Below are 17,048 nucleotides of genomic sequence, written 5' to 3' on the forward strand. Positions count from 1 at the left end.
CAAAGTGCACATACGTGCAGCATCACGGGCCAAGCAGGAAGGTAAGGGTCAGGTTCCCCACCTAAGGGGACCTGGTAATGCTAGCTACAGAAGCTCTCTTGTTGACTTTGGGCCAGTCACTCTCTCTCAACTTAACCTACCTCACAAGATTTTGTGAGGATAAAATGCAGGAAGGGTAAATGATGTTGCCACCTAAGGGCTATGTCGGACTGCGCTGCAGCTGAATAAACACACCAGACACTTGTGTGGGTTATAAATGGCCACAACTTTATTGATTACAGCTATATGGAGAATTGGCCTGGCATCTGGGCTGGATCCCCGTTGGCATCGTAGGCCTCACTGCCGAACCGATGCATCACCCGCCAGCCTGCCGCTGGCCATCACGGCACCTCTGCTCCGTCGCTGGCCCCGCCTGGCGACCCGTGCCTCCAGATCCGTCGGGGTGAGCAGCTCGCAGGCCCGCTCACCCTGCTGGGATCCAGCCCAATGCCTCAAAAACTGCCAACACCTAAAGTTGTGACAGAGCCCCCTCAAAAGCTCTGAAAATGCGGAGGGTGGGAGGGTGCATGTTGTTCCTGCAGATGCTCGAGCAGCAATGGCGCTGACCATGCAGCTGCTCCTCGCGGGATGGCTCCGCCTCCATTCTTCGTCCCGCCTCCACTCCGTCCGGCCCCAGGTGGCAACTCAGCTTGCTGGTGAGTCAGCCGCTTCCTTTTGTAAGCTGCTTTGGTTCCTCATTGGGGAGGAAAGTTGGTATAAATACCAGAATAAATAAGGTAGTATAATTGGTATTATTGTTGTAATGGTATTGATATTTTAGGACTTTGTCTTTCAGGTTGATTGTAACCTGGTGTCCGCATTGTCTAGTTTGCGAGAATTAAATTGCTCATGCAAAGGGAGTGGATCAATCCAGCACTGTGCTGAGTGGGAAGTGGGGCTTGGGTCATCGTAGTTTTTGCAATCAAGAACAAGTTGCTTAATTCAGAGAGCCTGCCAGTTACAAGTTTGTTTACTTTCATTCCCATGTGTTTAACTATAGCAGTGGTACTTACTCTGTGACCACATTTGCAATTACCATCAACTGAAAGAGTCATATTTACCTCCGTTCCTGACATGAGACCACACCTCAAGGAGGATTGCAGCTGAGCCACTGTGTAGCATAGTGGTTAAGTGGCTGAGTTGCAAATCAGCACTCTGCTGGTTCAAATCCCGGTGCTGCAATGAGCTTGGCAAGGGGCACACATGTGGCCTTGGAGATAATAATAATACTGACTTTGTTCACTGCTCTGAGTGGGGCAATAATATGTTTAGAATACTAACAACAACAACATTCGATTTATATACAGCCCTTCAGGACAATTTAACGCCCACTCTGAGCGGTTTACAAAGTGTGTTACTGCTATTCCCACAACAATCACTCTGTGAGATGGGTCAGGCTGAGAGAGCTCTAAGAGAGCTGTGACTGACCCAAGGTCACCCAGCTGGCTTCAAGCGGAGGAGTGGGTAATCTGGCTCTCCAGATTAGAGTCCCGCACTCTTAACCACTACACCAAACTGGCTCACTGAATAGTGGTATATATAAGCATAGTTATTGTTGTTGTTGTTCTGGCAGTGGCTATTTCAAGATGGGAATCACCTTCCAATCTCAAGCCTCAACAGGCAACGGATTTGCCCACTTCCCTGAAATGTGGGGCAGTTGCCACAATGGAGAACAGCGCTCAGAAGAGCTACAGGTGGCATATCAAAAAGCCACAGGTGGCTCCTGAGCCCCTGAGTAAGTATCACTGAACTATAGGAACTTTCGTAGCCCATGTAGTGGAGGGTTTTGAGTTAAAGAATTTTAGCCACAATGTTGAAGTTGTGCCTGCACATTCCTCCTGCTCTGCCTCTTCTGTGCATGGGTAATCTTGACTTCAGCTCCAATTTGAGCCAGTTTGGTGTAGTGGTTAAGAACGCAGGACTCTGCTCTGGAGAGCCGGGTTTGATTCCCCACTCCTCCACTTGAAGCCAGCTGGGTGACCTTGGGCTAGTCACAGTTCTCTGGAGCTCTCTCAGCCCCACCCACCTCACAGGGTGTTTTGTTGTGGGGATAATACTGGCATACTTTGTAAACTGCTCTGAGTGGGCATTAAGTTGTCCTGAAGAGTGGTATATAAATTGAATGTTATTATTATTATTATTATTCAGGAGGGCTTTCTTCTCCGATTATAGGGCTGTGTCAGAGATACCTTGGTAAGGGATAGGGACTGTAGATGAAGCTATTGGGTACTGTCTTCTGATGTAGATATGCTCCTACTGGATAGCTCGACAGTGCTAAAGATGTCATGTTAATTGTGTGTGCATGGTGCCCTCAAGTCACAGCTGACTTATGGTGAGCCCTGATGGGGTTTTCAAGGCAAGAGACTATCAGAGGTGGTTTGCCATTGTCTGCCTCTGCAACCCTCACCTTCGTTGGGTTGCAATTACTAACCAAGGCTGACCCTGCTTAGCTTCTGAGATCTGATGAGATCAGGCTCACCTGGGCTATCTAGGTCAGGGCGCCATGTTAATTACTTTTGCTTTAATTCAGAACAGTTTCATCTATGAATTCAGCCTTATGCTCATTTTCAAATGTGCTGCTACCATACCCTATTGCATCTGTTTTCATTGAACATCCCAACTATTGATCATATTGTATTTTTGCTTTGCGAACGTCCTAGCTATTGATTATATTGTATTCCCTTGCAGCCTGTAACGTGCCTTGGATCTCAGTGAGAAAGGAGGACTATAAATAAGCAACAATGATAAATAATAATAAAACTCCATTGGTGTTTGCTCCCTCCCCAAACCATGATTCTGAACTGAGATTGAACTGAAGAGTGAAGAAGACATCTTGTTCAAAGAACATTGAAGTGAGAACAATAGTTTAGTTGATGCTGTGGGATTGCAAGGAGGCCTTAGCAAGGGCAACATGGCATCTGTCACCCCTTGATAGGGGATTTTTTGACAGTGTTGCAAGAACTCAAAACACCTGATTGTGTTGTGTTGCGCCATGTATGCCATGAAGAGAAGGAAGTAAATGGGCAACATGTCATGTTGTTGAAACATGTATCTTCCGGGCAAGGTCATGGAGGATGGATCAAGTGGTATTAGTCACAGCAAAATCCACTGCAGTTAAGAGGAAATTCTACTGTATATGGGATGGTGAAAGAACAGGGAAGGGTTGGTGTCTTCATGCCCTACCTTGACAATTCCCAGAAGCATCTTGGAATTATGCAAGGCGTTGTTTGTTCCTTAGCCTTATATACAAATACCTCTTAGATAACTCTTACAAGAAGTATCGACACTATTTGAAGCTTCTCATGTTGGGTGAAGCTCAACCCAGCTGGTGAGTCCAAGGATCTTCCTGGTTTCCATCATTTTCCTGCTTTTCCAGGTAGCTCTTCTATGAATATGAGATGTTACAAATAAAGAGAAAGCTTTGCCAGGAGCTTCTGGAAGCACCTGAGTATTACGTACATACACACATGACGTCAAATCACAACTGACATAGTGCCCCTAGCAAGGGGCTTTCAGAGCTAGTGAAAAGCAGAAGTTTGCCATTGTCTTTCTCTGCAGAGTCTTTCCCGGTTGTCTCCCAATCTAAGTACTGACTCTGCTTTTCTTATACGTTCTCACATAGGGACAGAAATGAGAGAGCCCCCAAAAGGAGTGTTAGAAGAGAAAGGGAGAGCTGAAAGACTGGCTATGCCCCAACGCACAGCAAAACTATTTCAGTTGTAAATTTTTATTTAAACAATAAACACTAAGCATAAAAGATAAGAAAAATACAACAATACAACAATACAAAAATACAACCATCTAAAAAAACCACACTAATAGTTCATAGAAACAAGATAAAACAAATGGAACATAACAATAACAATAACAATAACAATACAACAGAAAGGAAAAAGAGAAAAAAGAAAAAAGAACTAAACTACAAGGTGACTACCAATTTTCTCTGTGACAAATATATATCATTTTCAGTGTCTCACTTACTCTATGTTAAACATAAGAGCCCTCTTTTTTCAATTGTTCATGATTCTTAATCTATATATCATCAAAACATTGTTATCTATTTCATGTAAAAAGTCTATGAATGGTTTCCATTCAGCCAAAAAGTAGATGTCTTTTCTCTAATCAGTGAAATAAGTTTTTCCATTGATGCAAACTCCAAAACGTTTATCCGCCATTCCTCCATTGCAGGCAATATTGGAGTTTTCCACAGCAAAACTATTTCAAAGGCAAAACACATTGTCAGTCACTGCCACCCACTGGGTTCGGCCCTTGTGCTTTGGGCTTAGGAAATCTGAGTTGTTTGCTGAAAAACGGGTGCACACTTCACTTTTTAAAATTGAGTTTGGAAACAACTTTGAAAACAGGCATTTCTCAAAGCCTGCACCCTAAGCCTTCTGTTTATTCCTACATGAAGCTACAAAAGGTGGTCTTGTGATTCATTTCATTTCTGCCTGTAAAGTTAGGGCAACCAAGATGAATAAGGGGTTGGGGTACCTTTCCTACGTGGAAAGAATGAAGAGTTTGAGTTTTTTGCGGATTACAAAAGATATGACAAAGAAGGGGACATGATAGACATTTATAAAATTAGAACTTTCCCTCCTGCAAATAACAAAGAACAGCCAATAAAGTTGATGGGTAGTAGATTCAGGATGAAAAAGGAAAGACTTCTTTACGCAATGAGTGATTAAAATGTGGAGTTCGCTGCCAGAGGATATTTCGATGGCTGCAAACATAGTTTTAAAGCGGGATTAGACAGATTTATGATGGACAGATTGATCTGTGGATGCTAGAAATGGGTAAAAACCAAAATATGAACCAAAGTTTGGCACAAACTGGGCCCATTCATGGTTCTCAAACTGGCAGTTCGTCAGAGCCCATTTCTGATGAACTGCCACGAACTTTAGGATGGTTCATTTGGTTCGTTTTTTGGTTCATCACTGCAGACAGCCTGGCACCGATCAATCAGTTTCCTTGGCAATGGGGGGGGGGGAATGGCTTCCAGTAGACCTTCTGCTGCTCCGGAAGTGACGTTTTCACAACCCAAATGAAGCGGTTCACGAATCGGGGCAAGTTCATGAAAGTTCGTGGTTCGTGAAACATGATGAACCATGAACTGCACTGTTTGGATTTTTCCCAGTTCATGCCCATCTCTAGTGGCTACTAGTCATGGTGAATAAAGGGAACCACCATATTCAGAATCCCAGTGTCAGGAGGCAACTTCAGGGGAAGGCCTTGACCTCTACACCCTGTTGTTGGCCCTCCACAGTAACTCTTTGGCCACTGAGCGAGATAGGATATTGTAGTAGATGGGCCACTGGTCTGAGCCAGCTCTTCTGTAACTCTTATCTATGTTATTTTTCTGCCCATCCAGTGCACACTGACAAGGTGGGAGGCAGGCTGAGAAACATATGACATGATGATGTATCTAGAGAATAAATATTATGGGGAGAAGGAAAGAGGAGGTAACTTGGGACTTCCCTTTTTGACAGCAGACCTGTGTTCAGCACAATAGCTAGACACGACAGTAGTCTAGGACCGTGTTTTGCACAACCCGCTGGGGGAAAGTTTACCACCATAAAACTCTCTGACAGCTGCCTCGGGGGATGAGTCAGTTTCCAGAGGATTAAATGTTTGGAGATTAATATCCTTCCCAGAGAGAGGGAGCCGAACCCAATGGGAGATTCCCTACTGATGTCTACTTCCTTCTCGAATTTACATTTCTATGATGTTACTCCAAGCTCAGTTTGTGTTCTAACATAAATGCACATTTGCCTCGCCCATGCCTTGATTCCAATAATACAGTCATTGTCACGAGGTGCCAGTCAGCAATGAATTAATTAATTACTCAAGAGTTGCCATTGCAATTTTGTAATTGTGCACCCCCGGATTCCACTTTCGTGCAAAGTCACTGTTCTTTGTGATCATGAGATCATTTCTCCACCAAAGTCAATGGGTACATAAGCAAATAAATTCCTGGGTGGGGGGAATTGTTTCAGTTAAAAGAAAAAATATATATAAATGCAATTGTTTTTTAAAAAGCACTGTCCAGTTGCATCATCACTCCCAGATGTGTTTGTTTCCTTTTTAAAACACTTGCACTCCCCTTTTAGCTACAGTAAGGTTGCTAAAGGTGATTTCAATATAGAACAGGGGGAGGGGAAAGGAGAGGAGAAAATACGATTTTGAATTCAGCTAAATAGAAACCAGCAACAAAACAAATTAGGAATGGAGGCCAAGCTAGACATGCAAGGTTCCCCAGACCCAACTTGACTTCTCTGTAGGTACACAGCAGCTTTGGGGAGTAGCTATTAAAATAAAGGAGACCCTAAATGGCCTCAGAATGCCTCCCTGGGAGTGGCTCCTATCTCTTGCCTCAAATAGCAGGGGAGGGAGTTTCTTCCCCTGTTTTTTTCTGTGCATGTGGAGCAGTAAAGACGGGGCGCAGAGGACTCCTCCTGTGCTATTGTGACATGGGGAAACAGCTTGAGGGGAGAATGAGAAGCCCTTCCTTTCCCAGGGAGGTATTCCGAGGCCATTTAGGGTCTCCTTTATTTTTAACAGCCATTTACTTTTAAACCGTTGAATAACTGCAGAAACCTGACCACCTCTTTAAAAACCTGCACGTCTAGCTTGTCCCTCAGACCAGCACCTTAAACTGAAATCTGAAAAAAGAAAGAAAATGACAGTTTTAAGTAATTTTCTAAAAGTCCAATATTAACCTCCAATTTCAGAGGTAATAAAAGTTGCTGGACTTCTTTTGGGACATTGAAGTTCCATTACCACTTTAAAAAGGCCAGTTTCTAGTAATTGCTCGTCTTTCTTCAGACAGCTGTCAGACCCTACACATGGCCCCATTCACAAATCAGGCATATGGAGAATTTTGGGACAGATCTGACTACCAGGCAAACGTGTCTGAATAGTCTCAATTACTAATATTCTCAATTATACTGAATATTCTCAATAACGTGCAAAGCAAACTCTGGATTGGACCTAGGGTTGCCAGCTTCCAGGTGGGGCCTTGAGATACCCAAGAATTATAATTTATGTACAGACAAGATCAGTTTGCCTGGAGAAAATGGCTGCTTTGGAGGGTGCAATCTATGGCATTATACTCTGCTGAGGTTTCACCTTTTCCCAAGTTTCACCCTCCCCAGGCTTCACTCCCAAATTTCCAGGAATTTCCCAACCCAGAGTTGGCAACCGTATACTAGGACCTGTAGAGCAATGACAAGATCTTTCCTGACCAGGAAGGACCACAGCTGGCTCACCAGGGCCATTTCCACACGTCCCCCCCTCCCGAAAAATGGCGCAAAACTTACGGAATGGTGCGCCTTTCATAGCGTGATTTTCCAACATGAATTCGCTTCATGGAGTGTTCTATGATGCCATCGTGCCACGAAGCAAAGTCATGTCGGGAAATCACGCCATGAAGGTGCGTCGTTCCGTAAGTTTTGCGCCGTTTTTCAGGAGGGGGAGAAGATGTGGAAATGGCCTAGCTGAAGCTGGTGAAAGGTACCCCTGGCAACTGCTGCCACCTGTTTATCCAACAAGAGGCCTGGGTCCAGGTGCACCCCCAAGCCACGACTCTGTTTCTTTAGAGGAAGCGCAACCTCATCTTGAACAGGAGATAATCCATTTCCTAGAGATAGACATTCTCCCACCAGTAGTACCTCCATCTCGTTGGGATTAAGTTTCATCTTGTAAGCCTTCATCCATTCTAAAACTGCCTCCAGGTCCCTGTTCACAGTTGCCACCATCTCCCTGGGATCGGCTGGCAATGGAAGATAGAACTGAATGTCATTTGCATATTGGTGACAAGCCAGCCCAAATCTTTGGATCATCTCTGCCAGCTTACAGACAGGCATCCAAACCCAATTCAACGCCTCAGCAAATGACAACGAACCACCAAATAGAGACACAAATCCAAGAACCAGACCGTGCAATAAATGTAGATGCCAACCTTGTCCTCATAAACACTCAAGCAACATGATTTCAAGGGCACTAGTTGGCTTTCCTCAAATTATGCAAAACTGAATTATTCAGGAAGGGTTTTTTTTTTTTACTCAGGTGGGATGGTTGTATTGGAAGGAGACAGTTCAGAAAGATGCTTTGGTAAAGGGACACAGACTGCAAACTGTACTATTGTATACTTTCTGGGTAGCTTCAGTGTTATTTAATATGACATATTTAATTGCTTATGCTTTGCTTCAGCATTGTTTCTGCTCTGTTATCTGATTTCTGCTCATTTTCAAATGTCTGCAATCCATAGCCTATTGCACTGTTTACTGAATGTCCCAGCCCTTGATTGCCTTGATGCTTTGTAATCTACCTTGAGAAAGGTGGGCAACCAACCAACCAACCAACCAACCAACCAACCAACCAACCAACCAACCAACCAACCAACCAACCAACCAACCAACCAACCAACCAACCAACCAACCAACCAACCAACCAACGAGCATTTAGGGACAATATACTCACGTCCTCAAATCTTACTATACAATTGAGTAAGCATATTTCAGACAAATCACTTTATACCCTGGTGTACCACCAGAGGGCGCTGACATGGAGAGAAGCCTAGGCAAGCCACCATGTCCCTCCAGAAAACATGCCATGGTGGGAAGCCGAGGCTGGGACCAGGATGGGAGCAGGTGGCAATGACTGCCTCCGGCCTTCAGACAGCTTGTATTAGGAGTGGAGTAGGTGGCACCCCCTGCCTTCAGCCAGCTGGTATTAGGAGCAGAGAAGGAGGCAATACCCACTCCCACCTTAACACAGCTGGTATTAGGAGTGGAGCAGGTGGTAATGTCCACCCCCTTGGCCTTAACCCAGCTGATAATGCCCACCCACTGCCTTAACCAGCAGGTATTAGAAGCGGAGCAGGTGGCAATGCCCACCCCACCTTAACCCAGCTGAGATCAGGAGCAGATCAGATGGCAATGCCCGCCCTCCTACATCCGACTGGGATCAGAATTGGAGCAGGTGACAATGTCCCCCCACCTTAACCCAGTAGTTATTAGGAGTGAAGCAGGTGGCAATGCCCTCCCCTGCCTTAACCCAGCTGGTGTTAGTGGTGGAGCAGGTGACAATAGCCACCCCCCGCCATCACCCAATTGAGATCAGGAGTGGAGCAGGTGGCAATGCCCACCTCACGCCTTCACCTGGCTGGGATCAGGCACAGAGGAGGAAGCAATACCCTTCTTCCCTTCACCCAGCCGGGATAAGGAGCAGAGCAGGAGGCAATGCCCGCCCTCTTCAACCTACCGGAATAAGCCACTGAGCAAGCAGCAATGCCCACCCTGTCTTCACCCTGCCGGAGTCAGGAGCCAAGCATCCAGCAATGCCTGCCTTTCCCCTTCACCCAGCTGGCATCAGGAGCAGAGCAGGTAGTAAAGCCTGCCGCCCACCTTCACCTGTCAGGATCAGGCATGGAGCAGGTGGCAATGCCTGTTCCTCCTTTCACCCAGCAGGGAGCAGGTGGCAATGCTCACCCCCTTTACCCGATTGGGATCATGCTCAGAGCAGGCAGCAATTTCTGCTCCCTTTCACCCAGCCGTAGTCAGGAGCAGAATAGGAGGCAATGCCTCCCCTTTACCTGGCATATATCAGGCATGGAGCAAAGCCCACTACCACTTCACATGGCCGAGATCAGGCATGGAACAGATGCCAAAGCCCACCCTCCTCCTTCACCAGCTTGAATCAGTGACGGCGGAGGAGAGAATGCCTGCCTGACTACCCTCCCCTTTCTAGAGCCCGTTGTATTTCCCCCCCACAATGGGCTTTGATGCTAGTGTTCTATAAATGCCCAATGTGTAATATACACCCTCTCATGTCAGCAATGTCCTTCTATTCACTGATAAATTCAGGACTGTTTCTTCCCATAGATTTTAATGATGACTTTCGGTTTTTCACTCATTATAGGAGCTAATATTTTGCATAGCTCACGTGTTACAGATGTTCAGCTTAATACTTTCCTAAACAAATAAGCAAGCAAGCAAAGCCCTGTAAACTCCTTTTGTTTCTTCTTATCTTGTTTTGTCCTGCATGCTCCTACATTAGATTTTGTGATAATACAATGCTGCCTATCTAACAATGGATGGGAGTGGTTTCTCACCCACTTTGGTTTGACTACTTTCTTGATCGAATCATTTTAAACTGGCCTGTCTTCGTAATATGCACCCCTCACTCACCTCCTCTGTCTGGCTGTTGTTGGTGTAGGGGATGAACTCTGACTCAAACTCAAAAATTTACGCTGGAATAAAATCCCAGTTGAGGATGCCGTACGGCAGCTACGACTTGATGGCATTTCCCACCACCGAATCCTGCCGACTCCTGTTCTGTTTCACTCATTTGCTCATTTTTGAGTGGTGCAAAAGAGAAGGTCAGCTGAGAGAGAAAAAGGGATTCGGCTAAGAACAAAGGAATGAATGGAAAAATTAGGTTGTCTCATTTGGCGGTCAAACTCTCCCAGTTTTGGTCCCCTGCTGCTGCTTGATAGAGCAGGGGGGGGGGTAAATATGGTAGTGGAGAAAGGGATATAGTGATGCCGCAACATCACTTCCAGTTGCATAACTGGAATTGATGTCACCGCATCATGAGAAGCTCTCGTATTCACCCATTTGGGTACGTCCTGCGCTCCCAGTCTCCTAGAAAAAATGCAGGGAGAGTAGGGTTTTTGCTGAAGAAGATTGCTTTCAAGCAGACATATAACAGGATCTTGTCCTAGGTGTCTGGGATTGCTACATTTCCAAGGAGAATATAGTGTTTATACTCATTAAAGAGTGTTGTGTTTATACTCAGGGTCAGTTGCAAAAGAGTCCTGGTTGCAATTCTGCTTCCGGCTAATTTCAAAAGGGTTGTCTGCTAACAATGCAAAACAAACCTCATGTGAGTAGTCCCTTTAGCCCCAGCAGGCCACCCCTCTTTGTAATCTGGGAGGAAGATGTGGCCATACCGGGGAGTGTGTGCAGTCACGCTTTCCTAGAATTGCACCAGGAAGAATGAATATGCATCAACAGCTGAGCAGGAACCAAAGCCGAAGCTCGGTGCCAGAAATGACTCCCTAACAGGCAGCAACCTGATTGGAATCACCCTTGCAACATCACCTGCTAAACTGGTGAAACCCAGTTTGGGGAGGTTTATAAATGGTACAGAGAGCCTGTTCCCTTCATCACAACTCATCTGCCTGGATCCCTTGCTGGCTGCATCTGGTAGGCTTGGTGAGTCTCTTCTCTCTAAACCACAGCTTGGAACCTCTTAAGGCAAATCTGTCCCATAAACTGGATTTCATAGCTCTTCCTTCTCTCAAGGCACCCTGGGAATGGTAGTTCCATGTATGGGAGAGGAATCTAGGAGCCAAAGGTTGTCAAGTTGTTTTGTATCCCCTTCCAGAACGGGCAGAATCCATAGCCACAGAATAGCGACATCCCAAACAAATCACTGGAGACAAAAACGTTTTAATTTTTAAAGAATAGCTTTTACCAAAATATGCTGTAACCATTTATTATGTTACTGCTTGCTTTGGGGTGTACAAAACATATGTATTTCATTTATTTACGATTTTTTTTGGTATAGAAATGTTATTTTAAAAGAAAAGATATAACAGTAGAAAGTGCATAAAAACTTACGACTTAATTGTATAATAACTCTCCTTCCCTCTCCTTAGTTAATTATACCCAAACTTTGATATCAACTATTTTAGTTAATCATTTCTCTGTGTTTTATCTTCTTATCTTTGTATTGAGCTACTTTAATTAATCTTAATTTTAGCCTAAGTAGTCAAAGAAGTCCTTTTATTTCCTCCCAAATTTAGGCTATTTTTATGCTGCCTCTTTGAAGTCCTCCTTGAGGTGGCTTACAATTAAAACCATCATAATATTAAAAACAAGCCATTAAAAAACAAGCCATTGCACATAAAGAGCATAAAAACAATCCATACAACAGAGAAGTGGGCTATTAAAAAACTGGTAAGATAATGACAGCTCCAGTCATTGAGGGAGCTGGTGCAGTGTAGCGGCAAAGAGCCAGTTTGGTGTAGTGGTCAAGAGCGCGGCACTCTAATCTGGAGAGCCGGGTTTGATTCCCCACTCCTCCACTTGAAGCCAGCTCGGTGACCTTGGGCTAGTCACAGTTCTCTGGAGCTTTCTCAGCTTCACCCACCTCACAGAGCGTTTTGTTGTGGGGATAATACTGGCATACTTTGTAAACCACTCTGAGTGGGCATTAAGTTGTCCTGAAGGGTGGTATATAAATCAAATGTTATCATCATTATTATTATTAAAGAGAACAAGCTCTCATTTATTTTATTTCCCTTTTTTTTTAAATAATGACAGTCTCAGCTGACAGGCAGGTTCCTTGAGGCTGGTCACAGAAATTTAAGGCTTTTCTAATTTCTTGCACAAACTTGTACCAAGAGATACATACAACATCCCCCCAAGCTGTATAACAGAGTTCAGTAGCATGCTGCTTGGCACCTATCTGCCCCCCTCCAGATCTGATGAGTGGCTGGCTTAAGTGAACCCTTTCAATCAATAGATGCTCACCAAGTTTTCCTGCCCAGCTCATTACAATTGCTTTGACGGCTTTGGAAAATTTCCCTGATAGCCACATTTGAGAAATTCTGGGGACTTTGAACAGAATTTTCAACACCCTTGCCAAACAACCATTACCAGAATTTTGGGGGGGGGGGGGTTAGGGTGGTGGTGGAACAATTGACTTTTATAAATACAACCCATCAACTTTGCTGCAGATTTGCCCTTAATCAGACAGCATTTCCCATGACAATAGTCTTCTTGTAAAGAGTCTATGAAGATCTGAAATGTTATATTTGAGTCAGCCATGGCTTCTATAGAGAATTGTGTTACTTCTTTGAAAGTGACCAATCCAATGTCCTGCCAAAAAAGCTGAAATATAGACTGAGACATAGAGATTGCCACTTCGATTTGCATCCAGCAACAGCAGTATACTGCCTTTGAACATGGAGGCTCAGTCCTTAGCTATTATTACTAATAGCCGTTGGAGATGCAAGTGAGAGCAGAGGAGATGTTTAAATTTATTCTTGGGGATTCCCAGTATCGAAGCCTTCCCACCGAAGTGTTAGTAACTCTCATTTAAAAAGGAATAATAATATTTATGGTTGGACCCCTAATGATAATGATAATGATAATGATAATGATAATGATAATGATAATGATAATGATAATGATAATGATAATGATAATGATAATGATAATGATAACAGCAGCAGCAGTGACTTTATTGAGTATGAATGCATGCCAAGGAATGGGTACTGGGTGGGGTTGCCAACTCACCTCTGTAGTTTAGGATCAGTTGTAATTCTGGGATGTCTCCTGGCCCTTTCTGGAGGTTGGCAACCATAGCTCTAGACCCTGTGATACTTTGAATTGCATACACTTACAAGCTAAAAAACGTAAGGAGAGAAAGGGGGACAAAAATGGGTAAAGTTTGATGAGGAATGTATTTTTTATCCCCTCCAGATCAGTTGAATTCTCCAATAATGGCTGCCCCAGCTGCCCACCATCACCACCACCCTCACGAAACCCCCAGCTCAGGCTGTCTGCCCGACTGCACCCTGGAGACAGCACTGAAGATCATTATCGACGTCTATCATCAGTACGCTCCTAGAGAGGGCAAGGATGACTACTTGAGCCTGAAGGATCTAACAGAACTTCTCAAGTGCCAGGCCCCAACCTTCCTTGCTGCGTGTGTAAGTGAACCCGAGGGAAAGGATAAATTCCTTTTGTATGTGCCTGGGTCCAAAATTTAGGAGCTGGCTGGATTTGAATGAATGAAGCTGCCTTATCCTGAGTCAGATTTTTGGTCCACCGGGCTCAGTTTGGTCTACTTGGACTGGCAGTGGCTCTCCAGGTCTCAGGTGGAGGTCTCTCAGATCAGAACCTACTGTCTGATTCATTTTTAACTGGAGATGTCAGTGACTGAACCTGGGACCTTCTGTATGCCAAGCAGATGCTGTACCACTGAGCCACACCCCCTTGCCAAACTTCTAAGGAGACTTAAAAAGGGCAACCAAAAATATTTGTCTTCTCTATGAGTATGAACTCTGGGGTTGGGAAATTCCTGGAGATTTGGGGGTAGAGCATGGAGAGGTCAGGGTTTTGGGAGCAAAGAGACCTCAGTGGGGTATAATGCCCAAGAGTTCACCTAAAGCAACCATTTTCTCCAGGGGAACTAGTCTCTGGAGAGTGGAGATCAGTTGACATTCTGGGAGGTTCACCAAGCCCCACAGGGAGGTTGTCAACCCCATCTACAAGGAAATGCTAAACTGAATCAAGCTTTTGAGTTTCAAAAAGAGATGACTTTGGGGCACATGGCGATGTGACAGAGGCTTAGAAGACTGTGGAGGAACTGGAGACCGAGCAATTCTATGTCTGTCTTCATATTAGACCACTGGGGGAAGGTCATCCCAACCAACAGCCAAGTCAAATCAGGAAAAACAAAGTAGTGCCTCACCTGTTCAATGCACATTTAACATGCCGAAATGGTGGCAGTTTTCAATGTCTTTAGGGAGGTAGAAGAATTAATGGAGAAGGATCAATCTCTTATCCATGATAGCTAAATGAAACCCCCAGGTTCAGAGGCAGTATACCTCTGAGCACAAGCTGCTGGAAATAACCCTGGGAAGTCTGTTGCATTCATGCCTTACTTGTAGGGCTGCCAATCTCCAGGTGGTGTTTGGAGTTCTCCCAGAATTACAAGTGGTCTCCAGTAAAAAAGAGCAAGAGTCCAGTAGCACCTATAAGACTAACAAAATTTGTGGTAGGGTATGAGCTTTCATGAGTCACAGCTCACTTCTTCAGGTGCAGCTAGAATGTGAGTCCCTCTGTCCTTATATCTTGGAGAATGGAGTGATCTCCGGACTACAGAGATCACTTCCCTGGGAGAAAATGGCTGCTTTGGAGGGTGACCCCTAAAGCATTACATCTTGCTGAGGCTCCACGCCTCCAAATGTCCAGGCATTTCCCAACCCCAAACTTCCAACCCTATTTGCTTGTGGGATTTCAAGAAGCAATGGGTTGGAGACTTGGGTTGGATCCAAGAGGACTATCTTATGATCTGGAGAAGGATTGCATCACCAAGGCAAAGGAACTTGTTCTCGCTTTGTCTCCCCCACCCTTTCTTTCAAGTACTGTTTAGCTCTTTTCGGTGGTTACATTTAGGAGGAAGGAAGGGAAGGTGGTGGCAGCACAGGTGGGAGAAAGAGAAACCAACTTCTGGCTCTGTTGCAGGATTCCTCATTCTCAGGTTCCCTTGTTTATGACCCAGGAGTGCTGAAGTGCCTAGATTCTGGCCCTCACACCCAGGGAAAAATCTAGATGATGAATCTGAACGATAAAGAGTGCTTTGATATCTTCTGCTCCTCCTTAAAAACAACCAAGTTACATATGTGCTACAAATACAAATTGTGCAGCGTTGTGTGTCCCCCCCCCTTTCTCTTGTTGATCCAACGAGTGGTAGTGGGACCCAGAGCCTAGAGGTGGGGTGTTGCTGGCTGATACCCAAGAACATCAGTGTTTACTTTTGGCCTGTTTGCCCCACTGCATCTTTTACCAATTGGTTTATTTTTTTCTCCTCCCATCTTACAGAACCGAAGCCGCCCAGAATATATCCCTTGGCTCTTCAAGCAGGCTGATGTCGACAGTAACAGAAACCTGACTTTCGAGGAGACCATCAGAATAATTGGTCTCTTGGCGGATGATGCCCATCGCATCAGTCACGATGAGGACAGATGCGGCCCTGACAAGGACTAAGCCCTCCTCTGCATGCAGCTGAGAGACGACAGCCTTCAATATTCCTGGCATCTGCATAGCCCCTTACTCAACATACGGCACCCCTCAGCAATGCCAAGTCTAATTATAGGCTGACTGAAGGAAATAAACTATTAGAGTGTTGCTGTTTTGTACGCGTCCATTTTTTTTCCGTTTCTGACCTGGGCCGTCTATGGGGAAGGAGCATTGCTATGGGTCTCTGTCAGGATATGGCAAGGCATTGAACTGAGGTCACGTAGGCAAGTGGAGGGCAGTTTCTAAAAGGCGGGAGCAAAAGGGATTCTTGTAGAGTTGTTATGAGGAGGGAGGGTTTCTTTTTCTGAAATACACTTGTTTGGATAGAATCAATTATTCCTTTTCTGTTTTTTAAAATAATAATAATAATAATAATAATAATTTTGATTTATATACCGCCTTTCAGGGCAACTTGACGCCCACTCACAGCAGTTTACGTAGTATGTTATTATTAAAAAGGTAAAGGTAGTCCCCTGTGCAAGCACCGAGTCATTACTGACCCAAGGGGGATGTTGCATCACAACGTTTCCTTGGCAGACTTTTTGCTGTGGGGCGGTTTGCCATTGCCTTCCCCAGTCATCTACGCTTTACCCCCAGGAAACTGGGTACTCGTTTTACCAACCTCAGAAGGATGGAAGGCTGAGTCAACCTTGAGCCGGCTACCTGAACCTGGCTTCCGCCAGGATCTAACTCGGGTCATGAGCAGAGCTTGGGCTGCAGTAACTCCCTGTGAGGTGGGTGGGGCTGAGAGAGCTCTGAGAGAGCTGTGACTGACCCCAGGCTACCCAGCTGGCTACAAGTGGAGGACTGGTGAATGAAACCCAGTGTTCCAGATTAGAGTCCTGCTGTTCTTAACCACTACACCAGACTGGCTCTCAGTTTTCTCTTTAAGAAGAGGGATTTCCCATTCATTTCTCCTCAAACAGATATCATAGAATTATAGAGTCAGAAGGACCCTCCAGGGTCATCTATCTGCCTGCACAAGTGCCTGCACAATGCAGGAAATTCACAACTACCTCCCCACCACACCCCCAGCGACCCTAGCTCCATGCCCAGAAGATGGCAAAACACTTCCAGGATCCCTGGCCAAATCAACGCAATCTTTTGTGACTTCACCCTTGCAGTTATTTTATGTTGTGAGTGGTGCTCTAGGAAGCCTTGGGGAGACCTTGCCTACCTCTGAGCATC

General features: G+C 45.1%; 1 protein-coding gene across 1 annotated transcript; it reads left to right on the plus strand.

The window, feature by feature from the left end:
• The first annotated feature begins 11,052 nt into the window (after nucleotides 1-11,052).
• LOC129333003 (protein S100-A7-like) lies at nucleotides 11,053-15,968 on the plus strand. Its single transcript, XM_054984329.1, has 3 exons — nucleotides 11,053-11,258; nucleotides 13,536-13,765; nucleotides 15,663-15,968. Exons 2-3 carry the CDS (start codon nucleotides 13,556-13,558, stop codon nucleotides 15,825-15,827), a joined length of 375 nt encoding a protein of 124 aa, XP_054840304.1. The 5' UTR covers nucleotides 11,053-11,258; nucleotides 13,536-13,555; the 3' UTR covers nucleotides 15,828-15,968.
• Nucleotides 15,969-17,048: the final 1,080 nt, after the last annotated feature.

The sequence above is a fragment of the Eublepharis macularius genome, chromosome 1 (genome assembly GCF_028583425.1).
Source record: "Eublepharis macularius isolate TG4126 chromosome 1, MPM_Emac_v1.0, whole genome shotgun sequence".
NCBI lineage: Eukaryota > Metazoa > Chordata > Lepidosauria > Squamata > Eublepharidae > Eublepharis > Eublepharis macularius.

What these genes read in the sequence shown, in the direction of transcription:
- LOC129333003 (XM_054984329.1), top strand. Translation starts at nt 13,556, where the DNA reads ATGGCTGCCCCAGCTGCCCACCATCACCACCACCCTCACGAAACCCCC. An exon ending in CAACCTTCCTTGCTGCGTGT is followed by an intron (nt 13,766 to 15,662) that starts GTAAGTGAACCC and finishes CCCATCTTACAG; the next exon opens with AACCGAAGCCGCCCAGAATA.